At 32.4% G+C, this 17,755-nt stretch overlaps 1 protein-coding gene, 1 long non-coding RNA gene and 4 other non-coding genes across 11 annotated transcripts; all 6 read right to left on the reverse strand.

Moving 5' to 3' along the window:
• Positions 1-2,201: 2,201 nt before the first annotated feature.
• Positions 2,202-2,290, reverse strand: LOC112094446. Its single transcript, XR_002903535.1, has one exon. It is a non-coding gene; the product is annotated as a small nucleolar RNA snoR77Y (small nucleolar RNA).
• Positions 2,291-2,347: 57 nt separating this feature from the next.
• Positions 2,348-2,498, reverse strand: LOC112094441. Its single transcript, XR_002903531.1, has one exon. It is a non-coding gene; the product is annotated as a small nucleolar RNA snoR2/U65 (small nucleolar RNA).
• An 83-nt stretch (positions 2,499-2,581) lies between these two features.
• LOC112094436 lies at positions 2,582-3,910 on the reverse strand. Its single transcript, XR_002903525.1, has 2 exons — positions 3,629-3,910; positions 2,582-3,274 (listed from the first exon to the last, which is right to left on the reverse strand). It is a non-coding gene; the product is annotated as an uncharacterized LOC112094436 (long non-coding RNA).
• Positions 2,761-2,827, reverse strand: LOC112094442. The gene has a single exon (XR_002903532.1). It is a non-coding gene; the product is annotated as a small nucleolar RNA U49 (small nucleolar RNA).
• LOC112094443 lies at positions 3,169-3,294 on the reverse strand. The gene has a single exon (XR_002903533.1). It is a non-coding gene; the product is annotated as a small nucleolar RNA snoR143 (small nucleolar RNA).
• Positions 3,911-9,709: 5,799 nt separating the features above from the next.
• LOC21394043 lies at positions 9,710-15,458 on the reverse strand. Of its 6 annotated transcripts, none has more exons than XR_002903522.1 (11): positions 15,004-15,458; positions 13,602-14,432; positions 12,966-13,400; positions 12,786-12,884; positions 12,588-12,689; positions 12,412-12,510; positions 12,226-12,324; positions 12,054-12,143; positions 11,738-11,827; positions 10,109-10,265; positions 9,710-9,878 (listed from the first exon to the last, which is right to left on the reverse strand). XR_002903522.1 is itself a non-coding variant. In XM_024175265.1 (10 exons), exons 1-9 carry the CDS (start codon positions 15,235-15,237, stop codon positions 11,753-11,755), a joined length of 2,064 nt encoding a protein of 687 aa, XP_024031033.1. In that variant the 5' UTR covers positions 15,238-15,458; the 3' UTR covers positions 9,902-10,249; positions 11,749-11,752. The 6 variants fall into 6 exon arrangements, 4 of the variants coding, with proteins under 4 accessions (XP_024031033.1, XP_024031031.1, XP_024031030.1 ...); XR_002903523.1 differs by having other exon boundaries at positions 10,093-10,265; XM_024175265.1 differs by lacking the exon at positions 9,710-9,878 and having other exon boundaries at positions 9,902-10,249; positions 11,749-11,827.
• Between the last annotated feature and the right edge of the window lie 2,297 nt (positions 15,459-17,755).

A 17,755-nucleotide genomic window follows, 5' to 3' on the forward strand; every position in this document is an offset into this window, starting at 1 on the left:
TATATATATATTTTGATATTTCCATTGATACTGATAATTTCCCCTTAATTCCTAGTTTCCATAATTTTTTTTAATATTTCCATTGATACTGATAATTTATCTGAAATTTTGATATTTTAATCTTTTACACACTCACGCCTCATGTTACCTCAGCTTCCACTTCAGGGTTCTCACCAAGCCATTGTCGTTTTCGTTATTTTACAAGGAGAAGGCTCCAATATTATCTAAGTTTGTAATATTTGTATTATTGACTTAGCCATTAAATTTGCTTCTAGGTAAAATTTACTTCATGTTGAAATACTTCAAGAATAAACTACATCCTCTCGTTTTGCGCATAAGCGTTAGATCGCTGCCACAGGTTTTGCCCTCGGTTGTCCGTCCAGCAGGCTAAGACCTATAAATAGGAGGAGCGCGCACTTGTAACATCCATCAGAAAACTTAAGTCGAGAGTTCCGTGTTAAAAATTCTTCATACTTATTAAAAGTTTTTTCATTTTCCCGAGTGAATTCTTCAAGGCCTTCTACTCTCTAGCATAAAGAAGTTAAATTTTGGTCTAACACGAGAAAAAATAAGAAATACCACTTAAAATGGTAAAAAATATTTTTACTCTACCCCACTTACAAATAAATAATTGTCAGAAAAAAACAAAATACTACAATAATATTTAATTATTTAAAAAGACATAAATAATAAACATCCATATCTCAAGGTCAACAACATAACATCCTATGAGATTAACATGGAAGTTTTTCCAACAAGACATGTATAAAATGGAAAATTTGATCCCTCAACCATTGAAAAATTTAAGACTTATTTATTTACATTTTTTAAGTTAAAAATTATTTGAGTTCAAATTTTAATTTAAATTAAGATGCATTTAAATATAATTTCAATTGAGATGTAATTTAAATATGATTTAAATTGAGATGTAATTTAAATTTGTATTTAAATGCACACATTTTAAATTATAGTTTAAATTAAAAATTTATTTAAATTTATATTTAAATCGATCAAAACTTAAATTTATATTTAAATAATATTTTAATAAAAACTCCATGATAATGAAAAATTTTAATAAGATATATAAATAAAATTTTATTCATCTTTTTATTTGTCATCTTTTTGTTATGAACGCATAAAAAAAAATATCTCTATCAAAATTAAAATGAAAAAATTATAACACTTTTAAAAAGAGTTTAAATACTATTTATTAACTTGAATTTTAATTTACAAACTTAAATTGAGAAAGAAACTTAAACTCAAATTTTAACCTCAAATTCAAGATCAAACTCAAATTTTACAAAAAAAATATTAACTTAAATAAAATTATAACTTAAGTTCAATTTTTTTTTTTGAATTTAAGTCCAAATGAACAAACCCTTAACCACTCAACACAACTCATGTGCCAAGCAATTATGCTCCCAATATTTTTTAAAAGAGAAATAATTCTGACAACAATTCTATTCATCACCACCGGATAAATCCCCACACGTAAAATAGACTACAATACATGTGAATAGAAAGAATAAATCCCAATAAAGATAAAGAATTTTTCATAATCTTCACATAACAGGGCCCATTACAACAAACTAATTCTCTCAACCCGGGATAAATAACATTATGCTACAAAGATAATAAAATGAACAATGCAATTCATCCTGTTCCGGTTGAGCCAGAATTATATTGGATAGGCCCCACTCACGTGAGACATCTTACGAGTCAGGGTGAACAACATTTTTCTTTTTTCTAATCTAACGGACATTTATACGTTTAAGATCATCATACAAGGAAAATATAACCAAGCAGAATTTAAAACCTTAATTACAGCATAAGAAAGCCTTCCAAGCACATTGTAGAAACATCAACTGCAGCCTTTGTAAAAATAACTCTTTTGAAAATTTGTATTACAAAATAACTTTTCAAAAATTTTTATTTATAAAATGACATCTTTTTACAAAGAATGAGTAAGTGTCTTTCTTCATAAAAAAAATAAAAAAAAAGTCATTTTGCTAAATAATTTTTATATAGATTCATTCACCACATCTTATTATGATAGACGTGACAGATATATAAATTTTATTTTAAAAGCAAGCTTATAGTAAACTAGCAGATTCAACTTAAATACCAACCGGAAACGATAAAGATAGGAAAACTTGAAAGGTCACTGGAATTTAAATAGCAAGCAAAGCAAAAGCTATTTCCACAAGCCTCAGAAAGCAGCCAGTATGTTTGACATCAAAAGAATTCAGACGGTAATTCCAACTAAAACAATACTAATCATCATTGGCTTCATACAATCACTATCGAAAAAAGAAAAAAAAAAAGAATAAATTAGAATAAGTTAAATAAATGTAATCGCAGAAAACGGCTCCGTGGACCAACTGGAAGCAAGATCCACAGGTTCCTATCAAGATGCGAAACAGCGGATCACTCTTGGACCAATCATAGCATCGCCGGTCAAAGCTCTCTCAGAGCTACCGGCGACGTGGCATTGGCCCGTCGAATAAATTCATAAACAAATTTTTAAAAAAATCAAACTTTTCAAGAAATAGCAGAAATCCAGATAAGGAAGAGAAAATGAAACCCTCAGAGACCCGTTTCAAATCACCCACACAGTGGAAACACACCGAAAAAGTCAAATGGAATCCCGACCGATCGGGAAGCGGCAGCAACGATGTCATCCCCACAAAGGAGACGATATCGGCCGGCGGTTCAAGACCGTTGGATGGGGAAGAGTTTGGCTATCCCGCGATGGTGTGCTCCGCCGCTGGTTTTAAAGTGTCATACGGCACTTCCTATCAATTTTGGGAGTGTTACCTCATCGGGATAGGGGTAATATCTAAAAGTTAAAACTTCAGGGGCGAAAGTGACACAACACTTGCAATCCAGGGACTAATAGTGATATTAATCCTTTTCATTTTTCTAGTCTCGTGAGAATTTCAAAACAACATGCATTCTATAAGAAGAATCCTGAATTAAACTAAAATGATTCCACGTTTTGCATCAGACACAATTTAAAACCTTAATACAAGGGTAAGAAATTTCACCAGTTGAACACAACAAATCCAGAATTAACCCATCCAAGCACATTATTGAAACATCAAATTCAAGCACAAGTAAACCAATACGACGCGAAAAGGAAAAAAATAAAAAAGATTATGATAAAAGTAATGTGAGATGGAATCAGTAGACAAAAAAAGGATTAAATTATCCCTTCATCTGTGGATACCATCCCTACGGTTGTCTGGCCGCTGCCTAAATCCTCAACTCATTCCTATAAAAAAGAAAATATAGCAAAAGAGAAAAAGAATCAGGCTTTCTATGTACGCACTGTTGACTCAGCTAGAAAACTTGACAAAAGTTTTCTCGCCAAAAACACAACAAGTGCAGAAAAACGTAAGAACACATAATCAGAGAATACGAAATTATAAAAAATAAAAAATAAATTAAAAAAAACACTTTTAAAGAGAGATGAAATTTTGGAAAAAAAAGGCCGGAAAGGGCTCATATCAAGTGTATAAGATTAAAAGGACCATCACGGTGGGAAAACCCAAATCCCAAGGACACAAAGGAAAAACGGGAACAATAAGAGAGAAAATGAGATTCTCGGACGCCAAACAAGGCCTACCTTTTTGTGTGAAAAAGGGGCGGCGATCAAAGATTCATTCTTTATCCTTTATTGTTCATCGGTTTTCCTTTGAAATGGAATTAGGGTTTTCATGGTTGGATTGGTGAAGCAATCCAACCCCACTCGAGCCTCTCTCTGTCCAATCACAGCCCCAAAGAAAGAGCATTGCTTTTCTGGTCGGTATAATTTGCAGGGGAAAAGGTTCGAATTTAGGGTTTCAAGATTGTGCAGAAGGAGATCTGTAGATTTTCCAAGGAAGACGTAGCCTTATATATTGGGTGTTTTGCGTTGTTTAGGGTTTACACGCCGAAAGAAAGAAGCAGAGCGGCAATAATTTATAATAAACGACGTATCGTTCTTACAAGGCGTCGTTCTCTCATAGGCTTAAAGCGACAGGCCGTTTTTACCTGTGACGTAGGAAACATCTTGAACCTTAATGGCACAGGAAAGGAGTTCATTTGGGCCCGTTCGGTTCGCTAATTCGAATTGAGATGTGATGTTGTTTGATAATTTTTTATTGTAATAAAAATGTTAAATGTAACTGTTTCTGAGAGCTTTTTACTGTAGCAAAACTCGAATCAACGAAAAAAATATGGCCGCTCTTTTTTATCCTATAATAGAATGTAAATGAGATTAGTGAGTCTCACTCAAATTTAAAATAATAGAATGGGATTAAAACTCTCACGTTTCTTAGGATTAAAACTCTGATTCTTGATGTTTAAATTAAAAATAAAATTTAAAAAATAATAATTACAACATATAATTATTATATTTACTTAATATTATAATATTAGCTTAATTATTATTAACTTTAATATGATAAATATGTACTTTATTTTGTTTAATAAAATAATAATATATTTTAGTTTTTTGACACTATTTTTTATTTTTATTTATTTTATTTAAATTTTGACAATTTTTTTATATTTTAAATAATCATACAATTTATATTTGTTATTTAATTACTCTATTATTATACTAAATATTTTAATTATGATTAATTTTAATATAATAAGTACACAATTTATTTTTTAAATTAAAAATATAAAATTGACTTAAAGGGTATATTAATACTTTTATACTAGTTCATTCCGATTTTGAATCTTGTCACTAAATAAACAACTTATTCTAACTCTGATTCCTCACTCTGAATCCTACCTACTCTCATCTTGCCCGCTTCAATTCATCCCTATTCTAGTTACGTGTAGGTAAGCATGTTATAGAAGTCGTATTTCCTTTGACGAATGTCATATTCTTGGAGGATAAACATGTCGTTCATGTTTATTTATTTTTGTAATAAATTTGTAATAGTCCCTAAACTTTTTTTTTGTCTCAGTTAATTGTGTTTTATGAATAGTTTCTGAACTTAAAAATTGTCTTGTAAATAGTTTCTTTATGAAATTTTAAATGAAAATTGTTAATTTTGTCTCATAAAATGTCCCTAAACAGTCTTCGCTCAATAGAAATAGTCTCTATGTTAAAAGTTATACTAACTTTAATCCCTAATAGAATATATACACATATATATATATATATGTATACCGAAATTAGTTTATTTGTTAAATAAATAGATAGAAAGCATAAAATATGAGAAGTTGTAATAAAATTTTTAAACTAAAAAAAAACCAAAATTAGTGTTTTTTTTGTTGTACATATTTGACATTTTTATATCTTTTTGTTCACATATTTAGCTTTGATACATTTTTTTGAGTGACTATATTTGCCCAACCATATTAATAAATATTCCCAAACTATTATTATATGGCAATAATAACTTTAAAAAAATGTTTTGTTTTATAAATATTTTTGCATTATACTCATTTTAACCCTTCTATGCTCCCAAATCTATCACTTTAGTTTTTTTTTTAATAAAAAAAATCTTAGTTTCTTTTTTAATTTTCTGAGTTAAAAAAAAAAAAAAAAAAACTTTAAAAAAAAAAAAAATTTACCAACAAATTTAATTCAAAAGATGAAGTGGCTAGCATGTTGGAGATGGTCTTATGGGTTTATTCCTTTATTCATCTATTTGTCATTTGTTATAATTGTTGTTGCTTTTCTTAATACCATAGAGGCAAAGAAGGTGAAACGACTGTCATTTGAAACGAGTTTCTTTCTAGTAAACATCTTTTGACCCCAACTCATTTTGTTTCATCCCTCTTATCATAATTATGTATGTTTTATCATAAACAACAAACATGACGTTTCTATTAAATTTTTCTCGAATTAGTCAAATTAAGCTTTCAAGCACTTGTACTGTATAAAACAAGTACAAACAATGCAACATCAGTTTTCTCAAGTTTGTACTACTCGAGGACATCATTATAAACTCTCTTCCATACTTGTGCACATAAGCTACGAGCCCCGCCCAAAGTTAACTCGAGTGGCATGTAAATCAACTACCACCTACCCGCAAACACAACTGAAAAAAATGCAACATCAGAAAAAGATAATTCATCCTGTTTTTTTTGCTACAAAGATAATTCATCTGTTTACCCCGACAACATATAATCTCAAGAAACCTCAATAATTGCGAGCTGGAGACCCTGAATTCCCCCTACGTTTTCTATTTCCTTCTTCGACAAGGTTACTCATTGCAAAACAACGAAAATACATAGTCCCAGAGTAGATCTACAAGAAAAAAAGGGAAAAGAAATTGATGAAAACTGTAACTGAAAGGTAGATAGAAAAGGATGTACATAGGTTAGTGGCACCTAAATAAATATTCTTCTAACAAGTTGGAAAGGCCTTTTAAATATTCACCGAGGATACAATCATATGTCAAATCCAGAATGAGGGGCCTTTTACAATCATATTCACCGAGGAATAGTCTCTGGAAACTTACTCTAATATAAGGTTACCTTTTCAATCCACTCTGCACCAAATCATTTTCAGTTTTTCTTTTCTCCCAAACTCTATGGCTTGCTTCTCAAGTTCTTTCTTTTGGGTTTCGACAACATCACAACATGCTCCAACTTGCTGATGAACTGCATCTTACATTTCTGGAGAAAAAAAAATCTGGAAAGTAATTGGCAAAAGTATCAAGACAACTAGGAGCATACAACTCCGGTGCTAAACTACGCAGACTAGATAAAATAATGGATTGGTAAAACCATCTCATACGTCACAATGCATGTACCATTTATAATTTGTAGTTCAGATAAATACAATTTTCTGTGTTATATTGTTTAAGCAGAATATCTTTCTCGCTGAGCATATATTGGGACTGAGGAGTTCCCATTCCTTTGCTCCTCACAATTGAACTTCCTCATTGAGTAGCCTGTAACTACTAGTAAGAAAACTGATGCACCAGATATGTCTTATCGGAATGAGGGCAACAAATAGTTCCACAGCAGCATTGAGAGAGACATTGTAGCTCAGTAGTCCAGAAGTCAGCGTGAATTACCACTAACATTCTCCAAGCTCATAAATAACAGGACTCGGCTAAGAAATGTTTTGCTTAATCAATCAGTTAGGAAAATACATACAAGGGCCAAATTACAGTCTCAAGAATCATATTTTTTTCACAACTCAAACTTTTTTGCTACAATGTTTTTTTTTTTTTCACAAAAATTCAAATTTAACTTTTTTACTATAATGTTTTCTCTCACATTAAACTCAGGGTTCGTTTGGTACGAGGATTCAAATCAAGGTGATTCTAATCATGATTCTAAAACCAGCATCGTGATTTATGATTTTGGGTTCAAATCACGATTTTGAAACCATGATTCAGAATCAGGGGTTTGAATTACCTTGAATCAAGAGGAGGGTGGTTCTAGAATCATGATTTGAGATAGTTTAAAACATCACATCAGATTCCGAATCATGATTCAAAATAATCCAAACCATACACTGATTCTGAATCATGATTCAGAATCGTGATTCAGAATCACTGTAAACAAACACTGATTCTGAACCAGGATCCAGAATCATGATTCTGGATCCATCTACCAAACACTTTACAACTCAAGTTCTCAACTCGAGTTGTGAAAAAAACACGCATGATCAATGGTCATCATCTTTCAAGCAACACAACTACATTATAGACAATTTATATTGGTTCAATTAGTAATAACAAGAAAAAGAATCCCGAATAAAGCAAACAGATTGTACATAGCAAACACCAGATTACCAAAATCACAAACTCTCAAATGACTTGATATGATATGTTTCTTGTTGGTTGGTTTATACGACCAGGCAAGAAAAGACAATCAAGAAAGCACAAAAGGAACCCCCATTTCTTTTCAATAAAGAATAGCAAAACATAATGAACGATTACACATAGCAAACCACATTTTGATCACAAACGCATTACACTTTTAAGAACAATCCATTCGCACTTATGCAACAAAAAAAAAAAACAAAACAAAAAAACAAAACTATAGTATCTATTTACTTCTTCGTTATCTAAGATTTCTTAGTATCAACCTACAAAACAAAGACTGCAATTAATTTGGAGTTACAAAGATGGTTAAATAAGCTTACACACCTTATGCTCACCATTCTAATCATTTTCCTTGTCCTCCACTTTTTTATTTCCATCACTTATATTTTAAATAATCATACAATTTATATTTGTTATTTAATTACTCTATTATTATACTAAATATTTTAATTATGATTAATTTTAATATAATAAGTACACAATTTATTTTTTAAATTAAAAATATAAAATTGACTTAAAGGGTATATTAATACTTTTATACTAGTTCATTCCGATTTTGAATCTTGTCACTAAATAAACAACTTATTCTAACTCTGATTCCTCACTCTGAATCCTACCTACTCTCATCTTGCCCGCTTCAATTCATCCCTATTCTAGTTACGTGTAGGTAAGCATGTTATAGAAGTCGTATTTCCTTTGACGAATGTCATATTCTTGGAGGATAAACATGTCGTTCATGTTTATTTATTTTTGTAATAAATTTGTAATAGTCCCTAAACTTTTTTTTTGTCTCTGTAGTTAATTGTGTTTTATGAATAGTTTCTGAACTTAAAAATTGTCTTGTAAATAGTTTCTTTATGAAATTTTAAATGAAAATTGTTAATTTTGTCTCATAAAATGTCCCTAAACAGTCTTCGCTCAATAGAAATAGTCTCTATGTTAAAAGTTATACTAACTTTAATCCCTAATAGAATATATACACATATATATATATATATGTATACCGAAATTAGTTTATTTGTTAAATAAATAGATAGAAAGCATTAAATATGAGAAGTTGTAATAAAATTTTTAAACTAAAAAAAAACCAAAATTAGTGTTTTTTTTGTTGTACATATTTGACATTTTTATATCTTTTTGTTCACATATTTAGCTTTGATACATTTTTTTGAGTGACTATATTTGCCCAACCATATTAATAAATATTCCCAAACTATTATTATATGGCAATAATAACTTTAAAAAAATGTTTTGTTTTATAAATATTTTTGCATTATACTCATTTTAACCCTTCTATGCTCCCAAATCTATCACTTTAGTTTTTTTTTTAATAAAAAAAATCTTAGTTTCTTTTTTAATTTTCTGAGTTAAAAAAAAAAAAAAAAACTTTAAAAAAAAAAAAAATTTACCAACAAATTTAATTCAAAAGATGAAGTGGCTAGCATGTTGGAGATGGTCTTATGGGTTTATTCCTTTATTCATCTATTTGTCATTTGTTATAATTGTTGTTGCTTTTCTTAATACCATAGAGGCAAAGAAGGTGAAACGACTGTCATTTGAAACGAGTTTCTTTCTAGTAAACATCTTTTGACCCCAACTCATTTTGTTTCATCCCTCTTATCATAATTATGTATGTTTTATCATAAACAACAAACATGACGTTTCTATTAAATTTTTCTCGAATTAGTCAAATTAAGCTTTCAAGCACTTGTACTGTATAAAACAAGTACAAACAATGCAACATCAGTTTTCTCAAGTTTGTACTACTCGAGGACATCATTATAAACTCTCTTCCATACTTGTGCACATAAGCTACGAGCCCCGCCCAAAGTTAACTCGAGTGGCATGTAAATCAACTACCACCTACCCGCAAACACAACTGAAAAAAATGCAACATCAGAAAAAGATAATTCATCCTGTTTTTTTTGCTACAAAGATAATTCATCTGTTTACCCCGACAACATATAATCTCAAGAAACCTCAATAATTGCGAGCTGGAGACCCTGAATTCCCCCTACGTTTTCTATTTCCTTCTTCGACAAGGTTACTCATTGCAAAACAACGAAAATACATAGTCCCAGAGTAGATCTACAAGAAAAAAAGGGAAAAGAAATTGATGAAAACTGTAACTGAAAGGTAGATAGAAAAGGATGTACATAGGTTAGTGGCACCTAAATAAATATTCTTCTAACAAGTTGGAAAGGCCTTTTAAATATTCACCGAGGATACAATCATATGTCAAATCCAGAATGAGGGGCCTTTTACAATCATATTCACCGAGGAATAGTCTCTGGAAACTTACTCTAATATAAGGTTACCTTTTCAATCCACTCTGCACCAAATCATTTTCAGTTTTTCTTTTCTCCCAAACTCTATGGCTTGCTTCTCAAGTTCTTTCTTTTGGGTTTCGACAACATCACAACATGCTCCAACTTGCTGATGAACTGCATCTTACATTTCTGGAGAAAAAAAAATCTGGAAAGTAATTGGCAAAAGTATCAAGACAACTAGGAGCATACAACTCCGGTGCTAAACTACGCAGACTAGATAAAATAATGGATTGGTAAAACCATCTCATACGTCACAATGCATGTACCATTTATAATTTGTAGTTCAGATAAATACAATTTTCTGTGTTATATTGTTTAAGCAGAATATCTTTCTCGCTGAGCATATATTGGGACTGAGGAGTTCCCATTCCTTTGCTCCTCACAATTGAACTTCCTCATTGAGTAGCCTGTAACTACTAGTAAGAAAACTGATGCACCAGATATGTCTTATCGGAATGAGGGCAACAAATAGTTCCACAGCAGCATTGAGAGAGACATTGTAGCTCAGTAGTCCAGAAGTCAGCGTGAATTACCACTAACATTCTCCAAGCTCATAAATAACAGGACTCGGCTAAGAAATGTTTTGCTTAATCAATCAGTTAGGAAAATACATACAAGGGCCAAATTACAGTCTCAAGAATCATATTTTTTTCACAACTCAAACTTTTTTGCTACAATGTTTTTTTTTTTTTTCACAAAAATTCAAATTTAACTTTTTTACTATAATGTTTTCTCTCACATTAAACTCAGGGTTCGTTTGGTACGAGGATTCAAATCAAGGTGATTCTAATCATGATTCTAAAACCAGCATCGTGATTTATGATTTTGGGTTCAAATCACGATTTTGAAACCATGATTCAGAATCAGGGGTTTGAATTACCTTGAATCAAGAGGAGGGTGGTTCTAGAATCATGATTTGAGATAGTTTAAAACATCACATCAGATTCCGAATCATGATTCAAAATAATCCAAACCATACACTGATTCTGAATCATGATTCAGAATCGTGATTCAGAATCACTGTAAACAAACACTGATTCTGAACCAGGATCCAGAATCATGATTCTGGATCCATCTACCAAACACTTTACAACTCAAGTTCTCAACTCGAGTTGTGAAAAAAACACGCATGATCAATGGTCATCATCTTTCAAGCAACACAACTACATTATAGACAATTTATATTGGTTCAATTAGTAATAACAAGAAAAAGAATCCCGAATAAAGCAAACAGATTGTACATAGCAAACACCAGATTACCAAAATCACAAACTCTCAAATGACTTGATATGATATGTTTCTTGTTGGTTGGTTTATACGACCAGGCAAGAAAAGACAATCAAGAAAGCACAAAAGGAACCCCCATTTCTTTTCAATAAAGAATAGCAAAACATAATGAACGATTACACATAGCAAACCACATTTTGATCACAAACGCATTACACTTTTAAGAACAATCCATTCGCACTTATGCAACAAAAAAAAAAAACAAAACAAAAAAACAAAACTATAGTATCTATTTACTTCTTCGTTATCTAAGATTTCTTAGTATCAACCTACAAAACAAAGACTGCAATTAATTTGGAGTTACAAAGATGGTTAAATAAGCTTACACACCTTATGCTCACCATTCTAATCATTTTCCTTGTCCTCCACTTTTTTATTTCCATCACCATTGACTTTTTCACTTTCTATCCTGGTATCCCCCTACAATATAAAAGTCACATTAATTGGAATGCTTTTGTTTAGTGAATTAGAATTAAGGGCCCGTTTGTTTCATATACTCAAATTCAAATCATTGATTCTGCTATATTTTTTTTCCTCACAAAAAATCTAAATCTCAAATGTCAGAGTTAAGAATCATGGTTTGAGTATACCTCTTAAACGAGCCCTATATATACACACATAATATATTTAAATATTTTTCCCGTACCTTCTGCTCACTAAGCTTTTCATCCTCCTTGCTTTTCATTTTCTCATTGACTTTGCCGTTGTGTTCTTCATCTTCTTTTCCCATATCATCCTAGAAGATCAAGAAACTCCTATATTTTGGAATTCTTTTGTTCACTCAATCAGAATTAAAGAGTTTCAAAATTTTCACGTACCTTCTGCTCACCAATCTTTTCAATATTCGTGTTCTCCATTTTCTCATTGACACCTTCAATGACCCTGTCATTATGTTCATCTTCTTTGCCAATATTATCCTACAAGATCAGGAACTGTAATTAACTTTGAATTCTTTGTTTTTCAATAAACCAGAAACGTTAAAGAGTTTCAATATTCTTACACACCTTCTGCTCGCCATTCTTTTCAGAATCCTTGTTCTCCATTTTCTTGGCGTCATCAACTAATTTGTCATTATGTTCTTCATTTTCTTTTCCAGTATCATCCTACAAGATGAAGAAGCTGTAATTAACTTGAAATTCTGTGAATCAAATAAGAAATTACAATATTTCAGTAAGCTTACCTTATGCTCACCATGCCTATCATTTTCTTCGACCTCCATTTTCTCATTCTCGACTTCATTGACTTTATCATTATCTTTTTCGTGCTCCATTCCAGTATCCTCCTACGCAAGATCAACACACTGTTATCAACTTGGAAATATTTTGTTACTAAATCAGAAAATTAATAGAGTTTTATTCATTATTCTTGCTATGAATACCTTCTGCCCACCATTCTTTTCACTACCCTTGCCCTCAATTTTCTCATTTACATCTTCACTGACTTTGTCATTATGTTCATCTATCTTTTCAGTATCATCCTACAAAATCAAGAAACTATGGTTAAGTTAAATTCCTTTTGTGGTAAAGCAGAAACTTACAAAGTCAATATGCTTGCATACCTTTTGCTCATCATTCTCACCCATTTTCTGATTCCTGTCTTCAAAGATTTTGTCATTATTTTTTTCAACTTGCACTGGTTCTTTGTTGCTATATTTTCCTACAAAGTAACTTGGTTGATCAACTACAGTGCTGTGTATCTCGAGCAGCATGGTGTACATTTCTTCCATATCCTTCTTCATCTCCAATTGTGTTTTCTCCATTCTTTCAACCTTAGACATCAAACTTTTTATCGCTTGATCTCCTTCACCTTGGTTTTCAGTTTCAATCCTCCGTACCTGTCTTATAGGAGCTGGCGTTAGGATAACGTCTTCATAGTCACTTTCATCTTTTTCCTCTTCCACTCCGTTGGGTTCTTTCTTTTTTTCTTTTGCAAAGAGAGCCATAAAAGGTTGCTCCATTTCCTCTTTACTAGGAATAATCTGGCGCACTTCAAGCTGAAAATGTTAAATCAACGTGTTAATCATCAGTACATTAAAAAAAAAAAAAATCAGAACAACAATAAGGTTTTACACGTGAATTGGTATATTGGTAGTCACTAGGTAAAGAAACGATTCAATCCTACATATGCTTCAAATTTCAGACGAGAGGATTAAAAAAAAAAGAAAAAAAAGAGGCTATTACTATTGAATACTTACCTCAAGGGAATCGAACACTCTGTCTGTAATTTCCCTAAATGAAGGTTGCTGATCAGCTTCCCAGTTTATAATTCTTGGGATTCCATTTCCAATCCTCTTTGCAATGTTCTTTTTTATCAAAGTTGGGATTGTTTCGTATGCCCACACAATTACAGCATATGGGAAACCACCAATCCCATATGCTTCTGCTTCTTGGCTCTTAATACTCCTCTTAATATATGCTATGGTCATCTCGTACGACAATCTTCCCCACGGATAATTGTCAAACAGCTCAGGGTTATCAACCATCTTCAGGTGGTTAGGGTCAATATTGTTTTCTATTTTCTTGGGTATTAACAAGCTCTCCAAGCAGTATAATTTTGCCAGCTTCACAATATCTTCATCAGTGCCTCCCCTATTAGCACGGAACACGTCATTCAACTTTATTCTTTGCACTGACTTTCCTTTTCTAAAGAATTTTCGCTTTGTAGTACTCTCAGGTAATTGTTTCTCAAAAATAAAGGGATAATTGCTGCAATTCAGCCCTGTGATGAGCGCAAATTCCTTCATTCCAAACTTAACAATTGCACCCTCTATGTCGAACCATAGTTCATTCTTTTTAGCTTGTGGGCATTGCCTTAGGATAAGGTGGTGTATCAACTGCGATGGGAACTTCTTAATTTTAAAATCTAGCAAATGCCCGAAGCATCCTTTCCTGAACAATTCTTTTTGTCTCGCTGTTAGTTTTTCATTTAGAATATCAACGACTTTGGCCTTGGAGTACAAATTTATCTTTTGCTTAGTGTTCCATTGCTTTTTCGGCACAATCAAGCTTTGAGCCTCTAAATCAACCTAAGACAATGCAGTTCAATTAACAAGTTTCAGTTCATATGTATGCATTTGAAAAGAAAAGAAATTGTAAGTAACCAAGGTGAATACTTGTATTAAAACGAAACAATTCGAAAGTTATTCCTATAAACGTATCAATATGTAAATCACGATACCGGTAAATTAAAATGCAGAATACAATGAAGAAGACAAACCCGAAAAACTGGAAACACTTGTAGTACGGTAAATTTGAGATAAACAAATACCCCAAAAGGAAACAAAGAAAGTAAAAGATTCGCATTTGAACTTTCCAAGTAGTAGAAACCAGTGAGTGTCCTACCAAGGAAAAGCTTTTTCCTTGTCTTTGAAAGGAATCAAGAACACAACTTTTAGCCACAGAATCCACAAAACCCAAAAAAAAAAAAAGAAAGCCTAACCGATCTCAAAGATTCTTCAAATGCACATCGCTGGAGCGATTTGAGCATCAGAAATATCCGAATCGAACGCACGACGTTCGTGCATTAAACCATAATCCCCCAAAAAAATTCAAAATTCGGCGATAACAAAATGAAATCGAAACCATCCATGGATTTACCTCATTCGTCGGGGGTTGGGGTTGGGGTTGGGGTTGTAGAACAGCGACGTCTAGCTTTCTTTTCTTGGGCGCTGGCAATGGCGCTGGTGCTGGCAATGGCGCTGGCGCTGTCGGCGGGAGTCGCGGGACATCGTCGACATTCTTCTCCGGGACCGGGACGTCGTCGTTCCATGAAGAGGGCTCGGCATCGAATGCGATGTTGACTCTCTTCCGAGCAGCTCGTTTATTCCTCATCTTGTGGGCTCCACCTTCCAATCAGGCAGTGAATTAGGGTTCAGAGGTTGAAGAAGAAAGGGGTTAGGGTTAGGGTTTTGGAAATCTGAAGGAGATTCGGAGAATCCAAAGGCTTAAGAATCAGATTGTTTGACTCTCTTCAACTCCACGTACGTGTTCGCCTAAAAGACTGGGATTTCTGTGAGCTAAATTAGTTCAAGTAAACGGAAGTTGCCTAGTAGAAATTCTTTTTTTATTATTATTATTATTTTTTTATTATATGTAATTGAAATTCTTCGTTTCGATTTTCAGCAAAAAAAAAAAAAAAAAAAAAAAAAAAAATTTTTTTTTTTTTTTTTATGAGCAGCAAATTATCAAATTCTTGGCATTATGTTGATAAAATAAAATGGCTTAATTTATTACGCTAATATACTTTTTAAGAAATGGTCGATTCTTTTTTCAATAATAATAACTATAAAAACAGTGGAATAAAAAATCTAGACAAGAGAGCATCAAGTTGTCCTCACTCGATTAGAAAGGGATTTATTTTGGGGGAAAAGATTGATCTTTCTTTTCCTTTTTAATCATATGATGACTATAGAAAATTCGAGTGAGTCCCCGCATTTCTATCTATTTAATCGTATTATATTGATCAAGACTGGAGCACCTATTTAAAAATAAGGCGACTGTAATTACTTGAGATTCAAGAAAGTTATTTTAAGATCCTACTCGATCACTCCTAGTGACCTCTAATTACTTGACACATAGCCGTAATACATGAAGCAAAATTAGGAATAAGGTCAAAAGCAAATTTTAAATTAAAACAAGAAACATTTTTTTTCCCTTACATTGTGTTTTGTAGAGTGGAAGAGCAAGAAGAAATTAGAGGAAGGATTTTGGGGAGGTAAATGAAATCTTAGGGTGCGTTTGGAATTGATTCCAAAACGTTTTTATTTTCTGTACGAAAATGAAAATGAAAACGTTTTCATTTTCATTTTTGAATTATTTCTGAAAATGCGTTTGGTAGTTTTATTTAGAGATTGATTTCAGTTTTAAAAAAAACTGAAACTGCGTTTGGTGGTTTCATTTTTGAAAACATGTATTTAATATATTAAATAAATAATAATTGAATCACAAATAAAAACACTAATAATTAATAAAATATGGAAATTACAATATTAGCTTAAATTATTGTCGCATATACGAATCCCACATTTGATTAGCTAAATGATCCCTAAAATTAACCAAGTAATTACGTTGTTGCCGACCACTAATTTCAGATGTTTCTGCTTCTTGTGCATCCATACCATGTTGTTGTTCCTGTTGCCCTTCTTGTTCTCCCTCCTCTCTATGCAATTACGCAGTGAAGAGTGATAATAATTGAATAACTCTTGTGGTCCCGTTGGTTGACCACAATTTCTAAACTGTTGAATATGGTACCTCTGACCACGAAATGGTGCTAAAAAGCCTTGCGTGTTGCTGTAACCGGAATCCACAACGTAATATTTTTTTTGGGGGGGGCGCCAAGAATGGGTCATCTGGATCTATCATAGTCTCAGTTAACACTCTGGAATCAGCAGCTGATCCTTCCCATCCGGTATTGACATAAGTGAATAGCATATCAAAACTACACGCCGCCATTACATTTTGAGTGCACAAATGTCTTCTTCCTCTGTAGACTGTTTGTTGATGTGCAGGTGGGACAACCATGTTGGAAATCAAATGGTCTTTTTGCAGATATTGGAAGATGCTAGTTTTATCCTGTGTGTGTAGAAGGTGAAATTCTAAAATTGAATTTGTCAGAGACTAATGACCGAATTTAGGCGATTCAGAGAATTAGTGTCGTGGTAGCAATAAATAAATTACAGAATAACATAGAGATAAAGAGACAGAAAATTTACAGAAATTCGCTCGTTAATGAGAACTGCGCCCTCTATAGGGTCTGGGTTTTCCACTATTATTGATGAATATATTGTAATGATTCTTGAGATCAAGAAGAGGAAGGAAGAGGGAAGTGAATGATATAGAAAATATGGATTTGGGGGGGATAATGTCTAATTCTCTATAGAATGAAACTGGAATTCCTTGAAATGCGTGAAGAACATCATTAGAGATTCTTCTGCTGAAATACTTGAAGAAGGCAGTAGATTGCGGCCTCGAATTAACTGAACAATTGCTTCGAACGTGTCTCGATGCATACGACACATTTCAAACAAATTTTTAGGATGTCTATGTAATTGTTCTAAAACATATTCTTGTCCTGTTAACGCAGAATTACGACGAGGTTGCCTAGTTCGTCTGTTTCCAATCGACATTAATAATTGGATATAATGTTGTTGTTGTTCATCATCATCTGATGACTGGAGAAAGTCAACAGCTCTAGCATCATTCTCACTATCTGAATCCATATTAACCTAAAAAATGAACCAAGACTGGAACTAATCAAACATCCATATAACATTAACTAATCAAACGAATAACTCCAATGTAATTCAATCCGACTAAAAACAAATAACAAAGTCTAACAAACACAAGTCCA

This window comes from Morus notabilis, unplaced genomic scaffold (genome assembly GCF_000414095.1).
Source record: "Morus notabilis unplaced genomic scaffold, ASM41409v2 Scaffold152, whole genome shotgun sequence".
In the NCBI taxonomy this organism is placed as follows: domain Eukaryota; kingdom Viridiplantae; phylum Streptophyta; class Magnoliopsida; order Rosales; family Moraceae; genus Morus; species Morus notabilis.